Here is a 25,908-nt window from a genome sequence, read left to right as displayed (position 1 = left end):
CAGTTCTGACTTGCCTCGGTTTAATTCGAGGGAAGTACGCGGTCCCTCTGAAACAATTTCAGAAGCTCCTGGACATATGACAGCATGCTGCAGCTGTGACGCTGCTCGAGCTGCGTCATATGAGACCGCTTCAGCGTTGGCTTTACGATCGAGTCTCGAGGAGAGCGTGGCGCACCGGCATGCATTGTGTAAACACTACACCTGCGTGTCATTTAAATTTCCCCGTAGTAGACCCAGCATTTCTGATAGCAAGATATGCCTCTGCGGGGTCTCCTGGCATTCTGTAGCATGCGATGCCCTAAGCACGGGATGTTCAGCCACGTATGACGGGCTTGCAGTCTGGGGTGTGCATAGCACCCCAACTGCCGCGAGCGGTGCGCTGTATATCTGGGACTTGTACGCTCCGCTATGGAGATGCGAGGGAAGGATGTATTTGTCGACACCGATAACTTTGCGACTGTTGCGTTATTTACCGTTAAGGCGGTTTTGCGCTCTCGTCACCTGTCGCATCTCGCTCGTCATCTCCTCCTTTGGAGTCAGAAGCATCTGAGGTCCCTTCGTGCCATTTACATCCCGGGATCGCTCAATACAGCGGTACGCGCTTCCCGAGCTGCGCCCCCGGCGAATGGCGACTCCACCCCCAGACGGTCCAGCTAATTTGGAAGAAGTTCGGTTGTGCGTAGATAGATCTGTTTGCGTCGCCGGACAATACCCACTGTCGCCTATTTTATTCACTAACGAGGGCAGCCTCGGCGTGGATGCGTTGGCACACAGCTGGCCGCGGGGGGTGCGTAAATACGCATTCCTTCCAGTGAGCTTTATTGCACAGACACTGTGCAAAGTCAGGCAGGACAAGGAGAGCCTTTTATTAATCGTCCGTACTGGACGACCAAGAATTGGTTTTCATAGTTAATGCTCCTCGCGACAGCCCTCCCTGGCGGATTTCCCTGAGGAAGGACTTTCTTTCTTAGGAAGGGGCACATTTGGCACTCGCGCCCCGACCTGTCCATGTATGGTCGTTGAGCGCGCGCAAGGTTTAGGTGATTTATCACAAGCGGTATCTAACACCATCGACGCGGTTCGAGCACCGTCCACAGGACGGGCTTACGCGCTTAATGAAACCTTTTCGTCACCCGGTGCTCTTCGCAACGCGAGGACCCAGAGAATCCCCTTTAACATTATGCTTTTATATCTTTAACATGGGTTAGATGGTAGGCTGTCCCTCCGCCATTAAAGTTGATATCGCCGCTATTTCTGCTCATCACTCACTTATCTACGGCAGATCAGTTGGCCAGCATGATTTAATTATTACATTTTAAGAGGCGCTCGTAGGCTAAACCCCTCGCGCCCTCCCTCTTTACTCCTGAGACCTGTCCATGGTGCTGAAGCCTTCTGGTCTCATATTTTAGCCTTTGCAGTCTGCGAGTCTGAAGTTTTTTATCAATGAAAACTCTGACCCTGCTAGCATTGGCCTCCATGAAGAGAGTAGGGGATTTACATGCATTCTCTGTTGACGATTCGTGCTTTTAGTTTGGTCCTGCTGTCTCACTGAAGACCCAGACCAGGCTACGTGCCCAAAGTTCCCACCACTCCCTTCAGAGATAAGGTGGTGAGCTTGCAAGCGTTGCCTTTGGAGCAGGCAAACCCAACCGAGGCTTTGTTGTGCCCCGTACGCGCACTGCGATTCTACGTGGTCCGCACGCAAAGCTTCAGGACCTCAGACCAGCTCTTTGTTTGTTATGGTGGCCAGCAGAAAGGGAAAGCTGTCACTAAGCAGAGGATGTCTCATTGGATAGTTGATACTATCGCCCTGGTTTATAATTTGCAGGGCATTCCTTGCGCTTTAATTTGAGAGCGCACTCCACTCGGAGTGTTGCCTCATCTTGGGCTTTAGCTCGTGGTTCCTCGCTAACAGACATCTGTAGAGCTGCTGGTTGGGCGACACCTAATACGTTCATTAGATTTTACAATGTTCGTATCGAGCCTGTATCCTCTCGTGTTCTTTTCCTCACCAGGGAGGGCACGGAGAGCAGACTCGCAAGTCGGCTTGCAGCCTCCGACTGAGGCTCCAAATTGAGTTTTCAGTATGGAAGGCTAACAGAGCAAAAATGCGTAATGGTTTGATTTGCTCTCTCCACTGCCTTGACAGCCTTTGTTGCGGAGCATTGGCTGTCAGCCTTTCACTAGCTGTATTCTTACGAACCTACGTGTTTGGCTTGGGCCCCACATTGCGTCCCAACGGGTTCCTTTGTGAGTATTATTCCGTGGGGTTAATCCTACTAGCCCACGTTTCCCTTAGCAGAGCACTGCTTTGCTTACACAGCCACGGCTGTCATTAGACCTCAACTACGGTTGACTTTCGCCCACCAATAGCCCTTAACGGGGCGGTGGCTTCCGCAGCGTCCCTATACCGCTCAGATAGGGCGCTTCCCAGTCGCTGGCACTACTGTGGGTTAAAGGAATATCTAGTGCCCGGCCTTCTGCCTTAAAACCTAATTTTCCTTATCCTTAAGTGGAACCGGAGGGCTTTACGCAGACACTGGAAGAGGTCAGCCCTCAGTGGCGTTTTGGTAGGGATTCCCAATTCGTCGGTCACGACGTGACGTCGTAGTGACCGACTGAAAGGGAACGTCTCGGTTACGGATGTAACCCTCGTTCCCTGAAGGAGGGAACGGAGACGTCACGTCCCGTCGCCACAGGTGCTGCCACCTGCTGTTTAGGCCGGTCACCTTCCGGCTTTCTCAGCGAACAGAAGCTGATTTCCCTATTTGCACGTGCGCCTTATATACGCACCTGGCGGGGCGGCGCCAGCATTATGCAAATATCTCAATGCCAAGTTCATTGGCGTTTTAGTAGTATACGAAGCAGATTGGTCTCTCTAAGCGAGTTCCCAATTCGTCGGTCACGACGTGACGTCTCCGTTCCCTCCTTCAGGGAACGAGGGTTACATCCGTAACCGAGACGTTTTTAGAGCGATGCCTGCAGTGGACGTTCTGATATGACTTTCACTGTAGTCTATTACAAGAAACGTAATATGCAAATTTAGATTTCCGTGTTTCAGCACCAAGATAAAAGATATATATTGTGGTCCATCTATGTTTCATTAGTGTCCAGAGTTTAGTGGAAGCACACCGACCGGTTGAAAGTGACACACATTTTTAAACAGTTGCTGTGAACTAAAAAGACCTCCGAGTTGAAATCTCAAAATATCAAACGCTTCCGGTGGTCGGACTTGACGTATTTATTGTCGTATTTAGTGAAAACACACTACAACCTTGCGACGAGGATTGGATATTGCGTGAGACGCATTGTAAAAATCCTGCGCGGGCGGAGGCAGATTTATGCCTAAGAATTTTGACGCACGTGCCCGCGATGTCAGCATTGCTACCATCTTTTAATTCCTTCATGCAGTGTCATGTGAGAGAGGCACTGTCGAGGTTAGAAAGCGAGAAAGCACACGCACGAGAGAGAAGCGCAGCTGAGCGCTTACAACAGCAAATGAAGATGTTTTAAATAGTAAAATTAATGGTAATCATGAAGAAACTGTTTGTGGCGGCCAGTGTTGATTCTTCGCGTTCACACAAGTCTCAAATCAAACAGTGATTGACAGCGCTCTGGTCCAATGGTGCAGTCAGGGTGTCATGGTGTCTCTTTCCTCCTGTTTTAAAAACGTGCAACTACTGTGCTCGCTGCTTCTCGCGTTTGCGAGAGTCTCAAATCAAACAGTGATTGACAGCGCTCTGGCCCAACGGTGCGGTCTGGGTGTAATGGTGTCTCTTTTCTCCTATTTTAAAAACATGCAACTACTGTGCTCGCTGCTTCTTCGCGTTCGCGTGAGTCTCAAATCAAACAGTGATTGACAGCGCTCTGGTGCATTTTTAGGTTGACAGTAAATCTAGCTAGCCCAATGAGATTGAATGGGGGCACCAGGGGGACCGATCATATTCCGGTGGGGTGGGGCCCCCCCAGACAAGCCCCTGCTGATAGTACATGGACCTTTTAGGCGATGTTTTCCATTTTTTTTCTGGGCTTGATTGTGAAAATTAAACTGCAGTCTATGGGACAGTCACAAGAGGCCACAATTTATGTTCGTGACAAACAGCATAGGTGTCAGTGACAGAATCAGTATGGTCTTGATTTCAACCTTTATGCAGCACTTTCTATGTATTAAAACTTTTTTTTTGTTAGGATCTTGAGTATGAAATAAACACATTTCAGAAGAATGAGCTGGAAATGTTTCAGAAGATATTAAGAAACGAAAACATACAAGACTTGGTGAAAGACTATAAGGACAGAAACCAAATCAGAGAAGCATTTCTGAATATCACACTCCACTTTCTCAGAAGTATGAAACAAGATGAACATGCTGATAAGCTGGAAGGTAAGAAGCTCAAGACATCACCATCTGTCATATTGTCACTTATAAAATGTTGGGGAGAAATCATTGACATTTTTTATTCCTGTGTTTTAGATGAGCTGGTCTACATCTGTCAACTGAAATCAAACCTGGAGAAGAGGTATCAACGTGTATTTGAAGGAATTACAAATCATGGTGACTCCACACTTCTAAATAAGATCTACACAGATCTCTACATCACTCATGGTGGAGGTGAACAAATCAATACTGAACATGAGATAAGACAGATTGAAGTGGCTTCGAGGAATCTAGAAACATCAGAGACACAGATTGAATTCAGAGATTTGTTCAAACCACATGAACGAGACCAAAACATCAGATCTGTGCTAACAAAAGGAGTTGCTGGCATTGGAAAATCTTTCTCTGTGCAAAAGTTTGTTCTGGACTGGGCAGAAGGAAAGGAAAATCAAGATATCAACATCATATTCCCTCTACCCTTCAGGGAGATGAATTTAAAGGAGAGTGCAAAACTAAATCTGATGGACCTTATAAGTCAGTTTTTTCCAGAAATAACAGAACTGAACCTTACAAGAAATTACAAAAAAGTGCTGTTCATCTTTGATGGATTGGATGAATGTCGTCTTCCTCTGAAGTTTGACAGTAATGAGATTCTGCGTGATGTCACATCTCCTGCTTCTCTGGATGTTCTCCTAACAAACCTCATCAAAGGAAATCTGTTTCCTTCTGCTCTCATCTGGATAACCACCAGACCAGCAGCGGCCGGTAAGATACCACCTGAATGTATTGACCGGGTGACAGAGGTACGAGGATTCAATGATGCACAGAAGGAGGAGTACTTCAGAAAAAGATTCACTGATGAGAATATGGCCAACACAATCATTGATCATGTTAAAAAATCAAAGAGTCTCTTCATCATGTGTCACATCCCAGTCTTCTGCTGGATTTCAGCCACTGTGCTCCAGAACATTCTGGAGAAGAAGAGAAACGATCAGTCTGATGACACAACATCTGAAGATACTCCTAAAACTCTGACACAAATGTACACACATTTCTTTCGCTTTCAGATTCAACAGAGCAGAAGAAAGTATGAAGGAGAATATTCACCAGATATTTTCTGGGATAAAGATGTTATCCTTTCACTGGGAAAACTGGCATTTCAAAACCTGGAGAAAAGCAATTTGATCTTCTATGACTCAGACTTGGAGGCCTGTGGCATTGATATAACTAAGGCATCAGTTTACTCAGGGATGTGCACACAGATCTTTAAACAGGAAACAGGGATCATTCTTGGTAGTGTGTACTGTTTTGTTCATTTAAGCATTCAGGAGTTTACTGCAGCTCTGTATGCACATCTGTTTCTAGACATGACAAAGAAAAATGTGTTTGTTCAAGAGCACACAGGACAGGAAAACAATGAAACAATGATTGGTTTACTAAAGACTGCAGTGGATAAAGCACTTGAGAGTGACAATGGACATCTGGATCTTTTCCTTCGCTTCCTCCTCGGTCTGTCACTTGAGTCCAATCGTCCGCTCTTACGAGGTCTTTTAACACAAGAAGAGAGCAATGAACAGAGCAACAAGGAGATAGTGGAGTACATCAAGCAGAAATTTGAAGATAATTCATCAGCAGAGAGATCCATCAATCTGTTTTACTGTCTGAATGAACTGAATGATCAATCTCTGGTGAAGGAGATTCAAAAGCATCTTAGAGAAGGAAGTCTCTCATCTGCTGACCTTTCACCTGCTCAGTGGTCTGCTCTGGTCTTTGTGTTGCTGACATTAGAAGAGGAAGTGGAGGAATTTGAGCTTCAGAAATTCAAGAAATCAGATGAATGTCTCAATAGATTATCGCCAGTCATCAAGACCTGTAAACAAGCTTTGTAAGTAATAGTAAATGTTTGCTTTCATCTGAAAATAATATTTTCTGTTAATGTAAAATATGGTATGTGTCAGGATCGGTAGAACAGATTCCAAGTGAGCCAGGGAAAGCACATGGCCTGATAAATAAAGCCATGTGCCTTCACACAAAACACAGGACTGCCAGAACCCTGTCACAAGGAGCTAGAAACTAGGACAAGACAGGATCCTGACAATACATATATTCAATCTAATGCTGACATGTTTTGTTTTATAGGCTAAATGATTGTAATCTAACGGACAACAGCTGTTCAGCTCTGGCTAAAGTTCTTGGGTCAGACAGTCGTATGATAGAGCTCAACATGAACAATAATAATCTGAAGGATGATGGAATCAAGCTGCTCTGTGATGGACTGGAGAACACAAAGTGTGAATTAAAGCTACTGAGGTCAGACTATACTAAGGATGACAATTTATGCAATTCCCTATATTCAATGATTGTTTAAATTAACTATCAATCAATTTAATAATCATTAACTTTAATAGTGCAATAAGCCTTTACTGCAGTGGCATATATTCAATGACATAAAAGTTTACGTAAATCAAGATGCCAGCTTCCTCATGTGAATAAAATATTTACAAAATATAAAATAATTTGTGTTAATAACATGCTAGTGGTATTGTAAAATGAGTCTATGTAATTGGTGTTTTGATAACATCATCAATTTAAACATATCTTGTAGTGAATAGGCCTGGCAAACTCGACTCCTTTTAAGGATCCGGGTTATTGTGAGTCACTCACTAAAGTGATCCGGGTTGTGTGAGTCACTTGAATCACTTGAGTCAGTATTGCTAAATCGCCAAGGAAACTCAGTACAGACCCACTTGTAACCGGCTGATCCACGTGACTCGAGATTCTCAGAGCCGGAAACATTGCAGACTCGCAGACCATGGGACTCGCTCTACAGATCCACACTAACCGGCTGATTCGCGTGGATCAGCCGGAGCCGGTTAGTGGATCTATAGAGCGACTGAAGTCTCCTCAAAAGCACATCCACAACAAAAGCCTTTCACTTCTGAGATAACATGCTTTTAGGTTTGGTGTGTGTATGGTCGACCATTTAAAAAAAATAGGCCTAATAATAGCATAATAATATAAAAAAAACTGTGTCCTGCTTATGCAGCCCCCAGAGGCGGAGAAACAGTTTGCGCTGATCAGCCGGTTACGGATCAGCCGGTTACGAGTTGAAAGATTCTCGAGTCAGAGCAGATCTCTCGAGTTTGCAATGTTTTCCGGCTCTGAGTGAGAATCTCGGGTCAGTTCGGGGCTCGCGCGGATCCGCAGGTCTCTCGAGTTTGCAATGTTTCCGGCTCTGAGTGAGAATCTCGGGTCAATTTGCGGCTCACGCGGATCCGCGGGTCTCTCGAGTTTGCAATGTTTCCGGCTCTGAGTGAGAATCTCGGGTCAGTTCTTGCACAGTTACCGCCCACTGATCTATATAAATGACTGGATTGCGCATGACGTCACACTTGTGAAGCCACCGCGCAGCCATGTTGGTATACCCAAACGTTCTATTAAATCAATAGACGTTATCAGATTTTAATGATAAAACATCACTTTACTAGTCTCTGTTTTTATATCTGAAGTCCCCCTGTACATTATTACAACGCAAAGGTCCTAAGCATGTACAAAGTTATTTACTGAAAGGGGCGGTGAATTTGTTGATTTTATTGTTTTATACTGTTGTCTGATGTCTACTTATGATGTTCGCATGGTTTTTACATTCAAAAACATCAAAAGCAATAAGTAATAGGCTATTTTGTAACATGGATTAGTGGCTCTCTGGAGAAATGGTTCGTTTGAAGGGGCGGGCCGCATTGAAGACCTGAACCTAAACACCCACTGCTATGATTGGACAGCTTCATTCCCCGTCATTACATGTGGGGAAATGTTTTAAAAACATTAATGTGATAAAAATAGCAGCCGAACACAAATATGTTTGAGCCACAAAATATTCTGGGTGCTAAAGATGATACACATAAATGACAATACGTATATTAAAGTAGAAACAAAACTCGACGTGACTAAATTACCGTATAAAACACAGTAAGCGTGCATCAGAATCTAAACTGCGGCTAATAAATACTTATCAATAACTTTGTATATTTCTATTGTGCTTGTGAGGTTGCTTTTACATTCACGTAATGTTACATACCACAGTTATATGATAAAAAATAAGCTTTGTTGAGTGTTTGACCTTTCAAACGGAACTCGCCTAAATTACCGTATACAACACAGTAAACGGGCATCAGAATCTAAACTGCGGTTGATAAGTCCTTCTTTATCACTAACTTTGTATATTTCTACCTTTAAATTACAGTCGAATTGTTAAGTGTTGTACCTTTATTAATCGTTTAATGTTTTTAGTAAATTAAAATAGTCAAACATATGTGTTAAGACACGGATGTTACAACAGACATATCAAGCGATCTCTTAAGCAATATTATAAAACGGTTAGTTCCAATCCTTGATTCTGATTGGTCAATAGGTGTGCTTTATTCACGATAAAACACTGCTATGACCGCTTCACCCAACGGTTCTATTTAATATCACTGTGCCCTTAGCAACACATAAACATATAATGAGACAAAGTCTGAGAACAGTTTGTTGTTTTTATTTGAGCTTTCATGTTGTTGTCCGCAGTCAGGGACTATTTTTTCTAGCGGAAGGAATGCTTTTATTGATTTAACTTCATGAAAGTTGCACTAATATTTTTTTTTACTTTAATATTGTGTGGTAACCGTTTTATAAAAGCAATAAGGTACTCGAGGCAAGTGCTGTATCGTGAATAAGTAACGGCTGAAGGGGTTGCAGGCACTCCGCTTCGCGTCGTGCCTAACAACGCCCTTCAGCCGTTACTTATTCACAATACAGCACAGCCTCTCGTACCTTATTGCTTACGTGAAACGCAGTAACTTAAATAAAGTAAAATGTCTTACTGTGTATTATACTGCTGTGTCATTGTTGTCAGATCCAATATAAGTGGTGCTTTTAATCACAGTCTCTCTCCAGCATCGACTTCTTTACAAATGAATCCGTGTACACAACGTTAACAAGCACTCCCCACACGAGCTGGAACTTCTTCAAAAGCAAACTTTATCCAAGCATATTGCTAATGTTATGTTCCAAGCCTCCGAATTGAAGTATTTAGCTTCTGTGTTGTTCCCACGCGGTTCTTCCACATTCCACAACCGCAGTGGCGGTTCTACACGGAGGCCAAGGGTGGCCCGTGCCTCTGTAGGCATGTCACTGGCCACCCCTGTGGCCACCCCGTGCTGACCAAATAAAAAAGTATAAATTTATTTTGATTTTACACGCGAGCGCCAAAAGCGTAACTAATGCGACGCAACGTTCTACACGGGCAAATTAGAGCGACGCACCCAACCACTGCACTGTTGCTGGCTGCGGGTGCTGCTCGGCGAGTGTCTCAATTTGTTCCCAATCTCCCGATGTTGTGAATGTGTATGCCGGTTCGGGCACTGGTAAGGGCTCTAGCTCACTTGACATTGGGACACTGTTCACTTATTATCCTGTGACGCGGCTTTTTTAAGTGCGTTGTGATCATTCACAGCAGTTACTCATCAACAACAGGCAAAACCAACATCTCGCTAACTTTTTAAAGTTTACACATTGTAAAAAGCGCTGTTATTATGTTCTTACATATACGTGCATAAAAGTGGAGGAATATTATTAAATGTTACATATAAAAATCTTTACAATTTAAAATAAATATTATTTTAAATATTAAGTAGATTGTGGTCCCTAACTGTCTAGCAATGTGTGTTTATATTTAAACTAAAACAAACGTTTGTCTTTATAAAAGTTTGCATTTCATAAAGTTTATTGAGTAGGCTCGCGTGATTTTCGGTTGGAGGGCTTTAGAAAAGGTCACGTGATTTCCAGTAAGGGAACATAGGGACCATCGATGCTCACAGGTTTTTGCGTTGCATGGAATTTTTAGGTAACTAACGTTTGGCATAATGGCAGACTACCTAACCACAGTGCCCTGACTACTGAACAAGAGAGCTGATGAGACCCCAGCTCCTCTTTTGCACCTGCACTCACTCTTAAATAAATATGTATATGATTGTAAAGTAAAATAAAGTTTAAAGGGTGTTTTCCCGTACAGGGATTAGACTAGTCCTAGACTAAAATAAATGTAAGAGCTGTCCAACCTCAAAAAAAACTAGCAATGCCATATCTTAAAATACATCAGTGCCCTTTGTTTTGCTTCAAAATGCACACAAGTAATGTTTTTAGTAAGGCATGTTTGTTAACTAGTTATATTTCCTAATTAAACTCAGGCATAGTCCTGGCTTAAACTAATTCCTGTAACCACCCCTATAATCTTTAAATATCATTTCTTGCCATTTTTTAATGTGCCCCTCTGGTAAAACACTGGCCCCTCCTTGGCCCCCCTAGTGAAATTTGTCTAGAACCGCCACTGCACAACCGAAAATGCATCTCCATGGTATCATAACAGATCACCGCGTCAAAATAAAAGTCTCTCAGAAAAAATGTATTTAAAAAGTCATTTTGGTTAAATTTGTCAATCTTTAAAGACATGTTTACTTACTGAGACACACGTGTGTCACGCGAAGCTGTGGGCGGGGCTACAAAAGTAGACGTGTCCTTTTGGTTATGGGGAGGTGTTTCAATTCTACTTTGACGTCATAGATTTCCGAATTTTAGACTGGAGTGTTTAGCTGGCTTGGTGCCAAAAACGGTTATATTTCAGTAGCACGGACGTTTTAAGTTCTGAAACTTGCAGGATGTTCATTTAAGTATGATGACCTCTTATATAACAAATTATCAAGTTAAAATTTAGTTTTTGATTCACCGCTCCTTTAAAGTTGTACATTTTACGTTTTAATCAGTTGTTACTATACATTCATCTTCATTACAGTATCAGATCAGCAGACAGACCGCAGCATATTTAGTATTAATGACAAACGTGCTTATTCTGAAATCTAAATAAATAATCATGCTTTGTACCGTATGTGCACGCAATAATTTGCTGGTTTTGTAATTATGTTATCTAAACTTACAAGTTACCTCAACTTATTTAGAGAAATAACGCTGACCGTGTTGAATGTCAAAAAACTTTATTTATACCCGTGTCATTAACAGAATGCAGCATACACACTCACCTTAACATTTTTTATAAATCCATTATCCTGCCCGATTAAAACATAAATATTGCAAATAACACCAGAATTAACAAATAATTTATGTACACATCCTAAAAATTATTCTTGTGTGACTGATACGCTGTAAAGTGGGTAAATGTAGATCATGATTTTGAATGGAAGTCAATGACGCCTTCTGCCGGTTGGGTATATGTCACGGAGTGACTTTTTAAGGGTGGAACTAAAAGTGATGGAGATCAGTTCCGCCCGGACCATAATCCCCGAACACCAGCCACTTCCGGGAACTACGGGCAAATGAAATCAGGGCTTTATCGACAGCAGGTGTACAGATGAGTGTGGCGATCGTGGAGTGAGCAAATCAGAGAAGAGGAGGCGTATAAAGGAGGCCTCCGGGAAACAGCAGGGGAGAGTTGTCTCGGGAGCCGTTCTCGGGCGGTCTTGTTTCTGCAGCTCGCGCTGGGTGGCCGCGGGGATGCAGTGAGAGTGGGACGCCCAAACGCCGCAGCCGTGTGTGACGCCAAGGGCGTGTGGACTGTAAGCCTTCTAAGAAAGAGTCCGAAGGCCCCGTTGATCCGGCGATCGCGAGGAAGCGTAGCGGAAAGAGGACGGGGCTGAAGAGAGACGACAATTGCGAGCAGTTTTTATTCTAGCTGATACGGCGGGTGAAACGGAGTGTTAGGATTAAGTTAAGGATTTGGCAGGAATAGAGACCGGGCTGAGTATACCTAGTTCATTATTTTATCTGTGAAACGTCCTATGGATAATGTGTAACAAGCTTTGAGTGATCATAAATAGGAAGACTTACCGGAAGTACTGCCGTAGGAGGCTGCCTTCGTGGAGATCGCACGGCGGTTGTGTAATCTATCCAGTATCTGGAGAAAGAAGGAGAGACCTCGTGTCAACAACCGTGTGAGTACCTCAAATCACTGTTGCAGCAGTATAATCTCATGAGTGTGAAAAACCAGTAAGCCTCTTGTGAGTTGTGACCTAGTGTGTGAGCGGCCCCACCGTGGAGAGGAGTTGTGGGTGAGCCAGGAATAGTTCCTTTGCTGTGTGTGTCCACTTGGAATTTGCAGTGTCGTGCTGTGTCCATGATGTCAGCAGCCATCGTTTAGGCCGGACGGAATCCTGCAAAGGAATTGAGCATTGAGGCTGGCGAAGCAACCATCTTTACATATATGCCGCTTGTGACTCCTGATTCTTTTTCCCTCACCAGTACACCCAAGTCAAGACCCAGTTGCCCTTCTGTACGTTCACCGGACGCCCGGAGCCAAGAGCCCAGCGCACCTAATGCCCCCCCCCCTCCTTGATATGAGAACCCAAAGGACTGAGACCTTTTTTGTAGTATTTAATCCCCCTATATGCTTTTTAATATTTAATACAACTTGTTAATTTTTAATTCCTTGTCTGCCTGGTCATTGGGGTGTTTTGGGACCTCCTTGGGGTGGAAATAGGAGGAGCGTTATCCGCAACAGGGGCGGTCCGCTTCTCGACCTGTGACACATACCAAGATGGCCCCTAGAACTCTGCGCTGGCTTCACCTCACGCTGTTATGTCAAGCATTCTTTGCGCAATCCAGTCATTTATATAGATCAGTGTTACCACCTCACCTTTCGTATCATTCCACCACCTACTGGTCATTTTAGTATTACTGAATGGAAGTTCTTTAAACAGGCTCGTCTCTGACTGAAAAAACTGCAGGTACACACGGATACACACAGACGCGCTGTTTTTAAACACTCTCCGTGTGTTTCATTAGTTCACTAGCTCCTCAATCAGTCTGTAATCCCAATCGGAAGTGATTATCCCGTCGAAGATCAGCGCTCTTGGATGTAACGTTAAACTTAAGTGGAGTATTGTCACACCGTGTGGATGATTAACACTTAGAAAAAGGAATGAAAACAATAATTTTCTCTGAAGCGATCTCTCTTCTCAGAACGTGAAAACACATTGGAACTGCACGTGTTGTGGTTTTCCTTTTCCTCAAATGAAACAATCTTCAGTCTTAGGTTCTGATTTCAAGAGATAGACTTTTATTTTCCGGACAAAACAAAAGCCGAGGCCGTCCGGAGAATTCCTCCCAACCCAGTCTGCCGGCCTGGGAGGAAATCTCCAAACCAGTCTGACCCTCTGAGCCAGGCTTGGTAAATATATATGGTCTTTGTCCCTCCCCTCCATATGCTTTAACAATATGTTTCTGTTCAGGCTTGTAACTTGAAGAATCACATGACAGTCCCCAGACCAAACCAGTGTCTCCTTTCCTTGACCTATTTGACCCTTGGCTGTTTGCTAATACTAAAATCCTTTGTGCCCTGAAACATGAATACACACAGCTGGGTTGCAATAGCAATCCCATGGCAAACAAACTCCTGATCCACACACAGCCTAACACATGACATGCATAACTTCCTAACACATAATGCACCACACAGATGGCTTTTAAACTCCTGACTCACACACAGCATAACACAACTTCATGGTAAACAAATTACATGTGATTATAATGGTAAACTCATATTGATGTAGATTGGGATTAAAATAAACTTCTTCACAGGTAAGCACTGCAGCTTTTAAATTAGACATTGATAATCGTGACGTGATTATTAAACACGTTATGAGATATTACCACTGATATATTTATATATTTAACAGCATGCAAAAAACATCTGTGACACTTATAAAAAACTGTTTATATAGTACTGACAAAAACAAAGTCTTATAATAAGCGAGTGCTCATATCGCGTTAAGAATAAATGGGAAAGCACTAGTAACATTATATCAGTATAGTTTTATTAACTTTTACCTCGTGCCAAAACAATAACAACACAAAAGACACAAAATATCGACAAGAAACCAAGTACTAGTTTCATGACACCAAAAACTGCTGATTTGATCTCATCAAACACAGACAGGGCCAACATGAGAGCCAGGGAATCCCTGTCAGAGATATAGCCCAGAGAGGGCCGTGGTCAGCGGGGCGAGTGAACACTGACTTCCACTCATGGCTCACGTACCGAATCTTTTTTAAGCAAACGTTCAAACAGGCGCTATCTTTACTAATCGACTGCAGATTTGAATATTATACATATATATTCTTGACCTAACTAATCTTAAAACTACACTTTGTGACCAAGAAACTGTAATATTTAAAAAACGTCCGCCCATTGAGTTATTGAGATTCAAAACAGCCAAAAGTGTTACCTGTCATTCTGGCCGCCCTCAAATCCGTGGCGGAAGAAAGTAGTTCCCAAACAAAGAGGCCTTTGGCCTAATCACAGCAGTGATGATATAGAGCTATATCACACTCCTACTCGAGCGATATTGCTTAAGTAGTATATGAAGGCCTTTCAGCAAAGATACTTATATTATGAAGATAGCAACCTTCGGTATTCTACCATTAGAAAACTTGAAACAGTCAATTTGACTAGAGTGTAGCGTCTCAGACAATAAATAATGATCAGTGATATCTTTTCCGGATGTAACGACAGTCAGTTAAGGGATGTTCACATTATAATGATAACTATAACATTAACTGTAACAATAACTATATTAGTGTCCACATCATAAAGATAACTTTATGCTAATTCGCTCACGTGCGCGGCACTCGCGCAAAACACTTGCCTTTAATGGAAATAACTAATTTTGGAAATTTATTGTAATATGCTTTTGCAATTGTTAACATCAGGGGTGTCCAATCCTGCTCCTGGCGATCGACTGTCCTGCAGAGTTCAGCTCCAACCCAAATCAAATACTCAGCTAATCAAGGTCTTCAAGATTACTTGAAAATTGAAGGCAGGTGTGTTTGATTAGAGTTGGACCTGAACTCTGCAGGATAGTCGATCGCCAGGAGCAGGATTGGACACCCCTGGTTTACATGTCACTGAATATAAAATGTTGTTCTTGTTGCATTTACAGAGCAGGTAGCCAGCAGATATCCTCAACAAGCCACGTTTGTGTAACTCTAAACAGTGAATTTAGTTTGTGTAATCTAATGTTAATATCTTGCCTTTTGACGTAGTCATTGTGGTAGAATAAAAGCATTACGTAGTGAATTTCAAAGCAACTACATCAGCGCTCGAAACATAGGTAATTTTATGTTATAGACCTTAGCAATGAGGTTCACCACTGTCATTTAATAATAATCAAATAGATTTGATTGGCTGCCAATGGTTTATCATTTATCGGGTGGGAAAAAATTGCTCAAAGTGATTCCAATTATATTGTTCATTGTATCTTTATCATTATACAGGGAGTGCAGAATTATTAGGCAAGTTGTATTTTTGAGGATTACTTTTGTTATTGTACAACTACAGTGCTCTTGGTCAATTCAAAATGTTAACAAACCCTCAAACCTGAACATTTAAGTAGTAAAAGTGAAATTTTGGCTTTCTTAAGAGAATATTTCTATGTACATCATTATTAGGCAACTATTAGTGTGCAGAATTATTAGGCAACTACATGAAAAACAAAGATTTTACCATCTCACTAGTTTTTTTCACCCGTTAAAGTGAGAACAACAAACAAACTCTACATTTACAAATAAACAATTAATAAAAAAATAGAAAATAATAAAATATATAAACTCAGTGACCAATATAGCCACCCTTCTTTTCGATAACAGTCACAAGCCTTCCATTCACGGATTCAGTCAGTTTCTTGATCTGAACCAACATTTTGTGCAGACGCAACCACAGCCCCCCAGACACTGCCCAGAGAGGTGTACTGTTAACCTTCGCTGTAAATGTCCTGCTTAAGAAGGGATCAAAAGGTCTCAATAGGGTTTAAGTCAGGTGAAGAAGGGGCCATGTCATTAGTTTTTCATCTCTAAGGCCTTTACATGCCAGTGCATGTCTTCTTGAAAGATGCAAACATTTTCCTGTGCCACTGCTTGAGGAAAGTGTCTTATACAATACAGGCAGGCAGGCACAGACAAGTATTATTAAAGATGAGCTAGTTGGACCTTTTTGGGTTGAAAATGGAAATAAAAAACAACTCTCAGATCTACTGCCAATTTTTGGAGGACGCTTTCTTCAAGCAGTGGTACAGGAAAAAGTTTGCATCTTTCAAGAAGACTTTTTTATGCAAGACAACGCTCCATCACATACATCAAAGTACTCCACTGCTTGACTGGCCAGTAAAGGCCTTAAAGGTGAAATACTAATGCCATGGCCCCCTTCTTCACCTGACTTGAACCCTATTGGGACCTTTTGATCCCTTCTTGGGCAGGACATTTGCAGTGGGGGTGGACGGTGCACCTCTCTGGGCAGTGTCTGGGGGGCTGTGGTTGCGGCTGCACAAAATGTTGGTTCAGATCAAGAAACTGACTGAATCCGTGAATGGAAGGCTTGTGACTGTTATCGAAAAGAAGGGTGGCTATATTGGTCACTGAGTTTATATATTTTTTTTATTTGTATTAGTTTTATTTATGTTTATTATTCTCACTTTAACAGGTGAAAAAAAACAAGTGAGATGGTAAAATCTTTGTTTTTCATTTGGTTGCCTAATAATTCTGCACACTAATAGTTGCCTAATAATGATGTACATAGAAATATTCTCTTAAGAAAGCCAACATTTCACTTTTACTACTTAAATGTTCAGGTTTGAGGGTTTGTTAACATTTTGAATTGACCAAGAGCTCTGTAGTTGTACAATAACAAAAGTAATCCTCAAAAATACAACTTGCCTAATAATTCTGCACTCCCTGTAGTTATGGTGTAAACTCTGCTATTCTCTTTAATATAAAAAAATTCAAACAATTTTTTATAGTTTACATAGATCGTTATTGTTATAATGTGAACGGCCCTTTATAGTTTATAGTTTATAGTTTACATTTTACAGTTGTCAGAATTTAAGATTACATTTTAATCTGTTCATTAAAAAAACTGCCTCTTGTCTTCTTCCCTGTGTATAGCAGTGTTAGCAGCATTTTTATTCTTAGAGGGACTTTGCTTTCAGTAGGCTAACCGTATTTGCATTTACTGTATTGGACCCTATCAGATCTGCTGCGGATGCCATTTCATTTTGTTGACAGCCAGTCCCGTCTCGCATGACGTTAAAATGCCCAGGTGTCTGTTTGGCATCAAGCATGGTTGTGATCATAGCTTTTTTAACTCCTGTGCGCTTGCATAATGTTTGTTTCTCCTGCTGCACACATGTACAAGACTTTGCTTTTTTGACCATCGTCAAGATTTATCGATTTAATTCTTATCAACAATTAATTGAAGGTCGATCTCTAGACTATACATATACTTTAAATATTTGACAAATGTTTTAAACATAGACTTTTAATCACCGAGAAACACTGATAGTGGAGAATAGTGCAAGATGACATTATAAGGGCATAAGGATGGGATAGATAGGCTGTAGTGTATGTACTTACGGCGATTATTTTTAATAAACTGATAACGTGGGGTCATTTTAATGCATTAAACTGTTTTCTTTTTTTGGGGAAAGCCCATAAGCGGTGTAAGCAAAATCCTATTGGCACAGATAGTTTTTTGCTCATTACCCCGGTTGTTTATGATGAAATAGAACGGTTTTGACTGAAATTTGGACATATGATGCTGGCCCGAGAATTTTCGGGTGTTTCTTGTATCATCTCCCACCTCTACAATGGGTTTATAGGTGCACTGGAACAATCCTTCCTAAAATGCATTAAACTTTCATTTACAAAGACGTGAAACTCACCGAGTGGTCAGGGGTGTTCACTGATATGCTCACACAAAAATCACTGCAAAAGACGCATTCCAACAGCTGTTTTATCGTAGTTTTTGACAACTCCATTGACTTGTATTAGATGTGCTGTGAGGTACGGTATTACTCCTCGCCGGGAACTTTGTTTGTATTTTTGCAATTGGCAATGGCGGATTAGCGCCACCACCTGAGCTGAAGTGTCTATTATTCAAGCTCTAAGCGGAAGAATATACGGGTGTGGGGCGTTTGGAAAAATACAGTGGGGCAAAAAAGTATTTAGTCAACCACCAATTGTGCAAGTTCTCCCACTTAAAAAGATGAGAGGGGCCTGTAATTTTCATCATAGGTAGACTTCAACTATGAGAGACAAAATGAGGAAAAAAATCCAGAAAATCACATTGTCTGATTTTTTAAGAATTTATTTGCGGTTTGTGGTGGAAAATAAGTATTTGGTCAATAACAAAAAAGCAAGATTTCTTTCTCTCACAGACCTGTAACTTCTTCTTTAAGAGGATCCTCTGTCCTCCACTTGTTACCTGTATTAATGGCACCTGTTTGAACTTGTTAGCAGTATAAAAGACACCTGTCCACAACCTAAAACAGTCAGAATGCAAACTCAACTATGGCCAAGACCAAAGAGCTGTCAAAGGACACCAGAAACAAAATTGTAGACCTGCACCAGGCTGGGAAGACTGAATCTGCAATAGGTAAGCAGCTTGGTGTGAAGAAATCAACTGTGAGAGCAATGGGGGGGCCTAGTGAATAACCTGCAGAGAGCTGGGACCAAAAGTAACAAAGGCTACCATCAGTAACACACTATGCAGCCAGGGACTCAATTCCTGCAGTGCCAGATGTGTCCACCTGCTTAAGCCAGTACATGTCCGGACCCGTCTGAAGTTTGCTAGAGAGCATTTGGATGATCCAGAAGAAGAGTGGGAGAATGTCATAGGGTCAGATGAAACCAAAACATAACTTTTTGGTAGAAACTCAACTTCTTGTGTTTGGAGGAGAAAGATGCTGAGTTGCATCCAAAGAACACCATACCTACTGTGAAGCATGGGGGTGGAAACCTCATGCTTTGGGGCTGTTTTTCTGCAAAGAGACCAGGACGACTGATCCGAGTTAAGGAAAGAATGAATGGGGCCATGTATCGTGAGATTTTGACTCAAAACCTCCTTTCGTCAGCAAGGGCATTGAAGATGAAACGTGGCTGGGTCTTTCAGTATGGCAGTGATCCCAAACATACCGCCCGGGCAAAGAAGGAGTGGTTTCGTAAGAATAATTTCAAGGTCCTGGAGTGGCCTAGGCAGTCTCCAGATCTCAACCCAATAGAAAATCTTTGGAGGGAGTTGAAAATCTGAGTTGCCCAGCGACAATCCTAAAGCATCACTGCTCTAGAGGAGATCTGCATGGAGGAATGGGCCAAACTACCAGCAACAGTGTGTAAAAACCTTGTGGAGACTTACAGAAAACGTTTGATCTCTGTCATTGCCAACAAAGGGTATATAACATAAAGTATTGACATAAAATTTTGTGATTGACCAAATACTTGTTTTTCACCATAATTTACAAATAAATTCTTTAAAAAATCAGACAATGTGATTTTCTGGATTTTTTTTCTCATTTTGTCTCTCATAGTTGACATGTACCTTTGACAAAAATGACAGGCCTCTCTCATCTTTTTAAGTGTGAGAACTAGAACAATTGGTAGCTGACTAAATACTTTTTTGCCCCACTGTAGGTCCACAAGTTTACAACTAACGGTAAAACAGCTGTTGGAAAGCATATTTTGCAGCGATTTTTGTGTGAGCATATCAGTGAACACCCCTGACAACTCTGTGAGTTTCACCTCTTTGTAAACTAAAGTTTAATGCATTTTAGGAAGGATTGTTCCAGTGCACCATTAAACCCATTACAGAGGTGTGAGGTGAAACAACAAACATCCGAAAATTCTCGGGGCAGCTGCATATGTCGAAATTTCAGTCAAAACCGTTCTATTTCATCATAAACAATCTGAAAACAGGGCTTTAAGTGTAAAATACCCAACTTGTCCTTTAACCGGCTTTTTCATGGTTTTGTCCATGTGTGAATGTCTCCACATGTGACAGATAAATGTCACAGGCGGAAGTAAGTGCAAAGTAACGCATAAAAGTCTCCGCTCGAATCAAGCAGTTGGTCAAGAAAAACTGAAAATAAAAGCTCATGTTACATTTACAGGTTTTGCAGACACGAGAAGAGATACAACAGTATAGCGCAAAACAGATATGCTGTAGGCTTCTTGAACAACTATGTACTATAGGCGGTGACTACTTGCGAGAAACCTGACAATTGTCCAAGTGCCATGTAAACACAGTTGTCTGCTTATCCGGTTTATTGATTTGCATGTAAACGCATGATATAAGCAGATTTTTGATAGTTATCCGCTTATTCTGTGCATGTAAATGCACTCAAAAGATAAAACATGATCAGGAACTAACCTGCATCCTTTGAGAATCATTCAGTCAGTAGCAGGAAGTGCTAGACATAACGATAACATTTAAACACAGGAGCTATAGTAAACCTGTTTTTTGTACTGTACAAAAAAATTCTGTCCTTTACTTACTTTACAAAATTCTGTACAAATCAGACCAACAAAGCAAATTGCAACTATGATGTAATTACTTAAATAACATTTTGAAGCACACCTCTTTTACTTTTGTACAGACATTAACAAACTTTTCTCTTCTCTAGACTCTCAGACTGTAGTATTGGAGAAGAAGGTTATGTTGCTTTATGTTCAGCTGTGAGATCAAACCCTTCACATCTGATAGAGCTGGATCTCAGTGGAAATGATCCTGGAGAATCAGGAGTCAAACTCATACATGATTTAATACAAGATCAAAACTGTGCACTGAAGACTGTCAGGTGAGTGTTCTTATAATTTTAATTTGTGCAAAAATACGTTCATTTAAGGAACATTTTAAATCAACTATACACTTACCTAAATGATTATTAGGAACACCTGTTCAATTTCTCATTAATGCAATCATCTAATCAACCAATCACATGGCAGTTGCTTCAATGCATTTAGAGGTGTGGTTCTGGTCAAGACAATCTCCTGAATTCCAAACTGAATGTCAGAATGGGAAAGAAAGGTGATCTAAGGAATTTTGAGCATGGCATGGTTGTTAATATTATACAAACATTGATATCCTAATTAGAGAGAAAAATATAAATTTTTGCGTAAATTTCTGGAAATGAATGCCATAAAATTAAGGTCATTTTGATCGCAAAAATAAATTGCGAAATCATGGAGGTACTCTAAAAAGCTATTTGTTTGTATAATAAAAGCTGCTTATACAGCGCATCTCTCTCTCTCTATCTGTGCGGCGCAAAAGCCATAATTTTATACCTGATACATTTTCTGCACAGTGCAACTGTCAGAACATGCTGTCTATACTGTCTTTGCAAAATATTATAATATCGTTTAGATGACATTAGCCGTGTTTGCACTATCGGGCTTCAAGCGGGCGTGCCAGTGCCTGCCGAGGCCTGTGGCGTTTGCATTGTCACTTCCGGGGCATGATCATGCTTCACCGGTGCTTCGTTGGGGCTTAAGGCCCGGCTTTTCTGGCCCGCTGAATTCCTTGGGCCAGAGCGGGCTTCTCGGGGCTAGGGGAGTGGTAAATGTCAAAGGCGGAGTTTACCTGAGTCTCTGGCAAGATGCGCATCGTCTGCAGATTTAAAACTTTAAAAATAATCGGGATCACTAGTAATTTACTGTTTAACGGAAGATGCCTGCTATGTTTGTACTTCGGACTGAAGAAAGTGATCTGCATATGTAAAAAACAAAGACGCATTACAGCGCCGAACTCGCCACGCTAAGGATCCGGCGCACACGGCTACCGGTTCGGGAGAAGTTTATAAAGTTTCGGGCACAGAACAAAGTGTTTAAAGTGCAACAGTGCTGGGAAATTAAAGATGTGTGTTGGATCATCATTTCATCGTCCATGTATTAAAGAAGTGATCACTCGAGTCACGATGGTATCTATCTACAGTCGGTGAGTTTTGCTTACAAAAACACGTTTGCATACAAAACACTTAAATACAACACAAATAACCATTGCAGAAGTGTCTTACATGGGTGTTTATTGTGTTTTTTGTGTTATATTGTCATCTCTGTAGAATTTTCTAGTCAGCCCTTAGAAAAAGTAACCATGGTTTTATTATAGTCATAGTCATAGCCATGCTTTCTGGTATTTTGGAGATTAATTTAACTCTTATATGAATGTAGCAAACTTTATATGTCGGTATACTGTATGTGTATTTACAAACCCTTTATACAAAACGTCACATGTGCTGCTTTTGTGTCCGTTTTACAGAAAAATGCCAACGTAAAGCTTTCAGTTTGTCATTCAGGAGTTTTTATTTTGTATATGAGAGATGATACAGCAACAGATGAAAGAGCAGGAGATGAAACGAAGATGATGATGATGAGACGACAGGAGCCATGGATGTTGAAATCCGTCCGGAGGAGATGTCTTTAAATACACCTGTCTGTGCACTGATATAAACTTCATATGTAAATAAAGTACCGTGCTATTACTACGGCTGCTTGTCAGTTTATTGAAAATGATTGCTTAATAATCACATCTGAAACACAGAAATGGTAAGATGCCACAAAATGGTAAATATAACCAACATTAACTTAACCACTGTAACATAGCTTTTTAAATACTTGTGTATATTCAGAGTTGATTCTTAACGAGTACATTTTCTAATGATTTCTCAAACGTTTTGATTTTTGAGATGCAAGTAAAGTGATTTTTAGTCCTAATCAGCTATTCGAGGCAGTTCTTTATATACAAAAGTATTTATTGATTGACACATTATTGAAATAGCTATTGGACAGTTACCTTGTGTTTCATGTGATGCTCAACTAACGTTTTCATGTTTAATGATATCACACCTCATATAATGTGTAAGTATGTTTACATCGCCACAGAACTATAATTACAAACTTAACGTTATTTAGACACACGTGCATATTTTAAAATAAGATTATTTTACATAAATGTAAAACTAGGACTCGTTATATTCTTTAAAATATTGTGTATAATGGCACATTAGGTAGATGAACGCTTTATTTGTAATTACCACTTCATAAAGTTTACTATTGCTTATTGATCTGATATTGTCTCGTTGTGAGATCGCTCGTGTGCAGCCAACATAAACTTCAAGAGTAACACCGCGGATGGAGCAAACATCTCTATCTTCTCATCTTGGCTTTCACCGTGCAAACAGCCGCCTCAGTTATTTTCATTATGTTTGTTGTATGATGATGCGATCTCACTCCCATCTCCTGTCAGATTGAAGTGACTTCCTCACGGTAAAACAGGCAGAGTTGTGTGACGTTACATCCAGGTAGGCGTATTAAGGGCAGGGTTTTCTGAAGCGCTGCGGCGCTATTGGCTTGACAATGCAAACGCGTCGTGATTTTGGCTACACAGCTGGAGGTCTGAGGCTATTGGCTCCATAAGGTCCGTTTGAAGCCCTGGCTCGCACAGGCCCGATAGTGCAAAAGCGGCTATTGTATCATGTGCTCCTCAATATAGTGTCTGCATTTTGGTTTACCTGCTGATAACACCAAATAAGTAACAAAACAAATATTGCAAGCAACACAACTCTTAACACATGGCTCAAAACAGGCTCAGTGCAGCCAAACACTATTCACAACCCTCACTGAGACAACACACACTGTCACTCACAACACACTGAGAGGAAAACACTAGCATCAAACACCAATATAGAAAATAGTAACTTTTTATCCTTACAAATTCAGTGACTTCATACAAAGTAATATTTTCTTCACATTCTTTCACATGATTTATTTACATGTTTAGAACATAACAATTATTTAATTTAAATGAAAATTAACAGTTTGCTTCAATAGTCTGTAGTGATTTACGGAATTACAGTAATGAGGAAAAAAGGTAAAAACTAAAAGTGCATACTTTAATTCAAACAAATAATTGAGGGGTTAATCCTGCCTCTCTATAGCATCAGGCCACAGGTTTTCATCATCACATCACATGTTCTCTCTTGCCATTCACCTGGGGAAGAACCTTCTGGAGTGCCTTATCCATCAATTGGCTATTGAACCTCACCCAACATATCGAGGATGGCTTTGAGTGTAAACTCATCACTGGAGCAGCTTTCATAAATCTTACTGCTGCCTACAATACTGTCCAACACCGCACCATGATTAGGAAACTTTTTGACATGACTGGTGACCTCGACCTGTGCCAAATCATCAAATGCCTCCTCAGCAACAGACGCTTCTTTGTCCAATTAAATGACAAGAAGAGCAAATGGAAAGCCCAAAAGAACAGCCCACCACATAGCAGTGTACTGGCCCCCCTTCTCTTCAATATCTATACTAATGACCAACCACTTCCCTCACAATGCCGTCACTTTACCTACGCGGACGATCTCTGCATCACCACCCAACAGGAGAACTTCCAGAAGATTGAGTGTTACGAAGAGAAAACACAGAGAGATCCCAGTGCAGATGATCAGAAATATTTATTCACCAAAACTCAAAGTCAATATCCACTACACGTCTGGGCACAAAGGCCACACCGAGACAGACGGCGGGAGAGCGAAGAGAATACCACTGGAACAGAGAGAGATCCGCGCACGTCCAGGCACAAGCTACACATCAGCAGATGGCGGGTGAGAGGAGTGATCCTGTGGCGGGCAGAGAGAGAGAGAGAGCGTTAGGTGCTGAGTGCTGGACAGCTCCCGAGGCGAAAGACCGCCTTCTGGACAGCGGCAAAGCTGCGGCGTGACTCCTCTGCACGGGGATAGATCGTCAGTCCTTTATGAGTAGAGAAAATCGAGGATAGCAGATGGTATCAGTGGCGGTAATCCAAATCCTAACAATCAGCAGAGAACACAGATAAACTAGAAATAAACTTTAAACAGGCTTGATAGATCTAGACTAGAATCTAGACGGGGCTAGAAACGGGCGAGCACATACAAAGACGAACTTGCAACGAGACACAAAACACGCAGGGATTAAATGGCAAACCGATTGGCCATCAAAATGAGGAGCATCTGTGAAGTGATGCACGTGAAGGAAATCACACTGATGACACCCATGTGAGAGACGTGCACGTGTGAAGCTGTCAAAACAAAACACAAAGACAAAAACATAGCGGCCGGTAAGACCGAAATCATGACATTGAGGTTGTTCTGGAAAGTGCCCTCCAAGAGATGACAATCTACTACAAAAATAACCATCTGAAACCCAATCAATCAAAAACCCAACTATGCAGTTTTCATTTACAAAACCGAGATGTGAAAAAAGAACTGCGCATCTCATGGGATGGCAACAAACTCTCCAACCACCCTCACCCTGTGTACTTGAGAGTCACACTCGACAGGACACTCTCTTTCAAAACCCACCTCCAGAACACCAAAGGCAAGATATACACTCGCAATAACATCCTGCACAAACTGGTAAACTAAAAATGGGGTGCCGATCCACCAACCATCCGTGCAACTGCTCTAGCTCTGTGTTTCTCCACAGCCGAATATGCATGCTCAAGCTGGAGGCGCTCCCACCATACCAAACCGATTGACACAGCTCTCAACGACACCTGCCGCATTATTACAGGACGCATAAAAACAACGGCTCTACCATGTTTCTACGCTCTAGCTGGCATTGCCCCCCCATACATCAAACAATCCATCATCGCCCAAGACGAGCGGAGAACACTGGAG

At 41.6% G+C, this 25,908-nt stretch overlaps 1 protein-coding gene across 1 annotated transcript in view; it reads left to right on the top strand.

The window, feature by feature from the left end:
• LOC129452685 (NACHT, LRR and PYD domains-containing protein 12-like) overlaps positions 1-25,908 on the top strand; it is a 116,033-nt gene that overhangs the window by 11,428 nt on the left and 78,697 nt on the right. Inside the window, exons 3-6 of the mRNA XM_073861812.1 lie at positions 4,189-4,381; positions 4,472-6,260; positions 6,515-6,685; positions 20,872-21,045. Of these exons, the coding sequence (XP_073717913.1) occupies positions 4,234-4,381; positions 4,472-6,260; positions 6,515-6,685; positions 20,872-21,045 (2,282 nt within the window). The 5' untranslated portion in view covers positions 4,189-4,233. The remainder of the gene's footprint in view (positions 1-4,188; positions 4,382-4,471; positions 6,261-6,514; positions 6,686-20,871; positions 21,046-25,908) is intronic.

Source organism: Misgurnus anguillicaudatus, chromosome 23 (assembly GCF_027580225.2).
Source record: "Misgurnus anguillicaudatus chromosome 23, ASM2758022v2, whole genome shotgun sequence".
NCBI lineage: Eukaryota > Metazoa > Chordata > Actinopteri > Cypriniformes > Cobitidae > Misgurnus > Misgurnus anguillicaudatus.
Note: the sequence above shows the minus strand (reverse complement) of the source record. Positions and strands in the feature narration are given on the sequence as shown.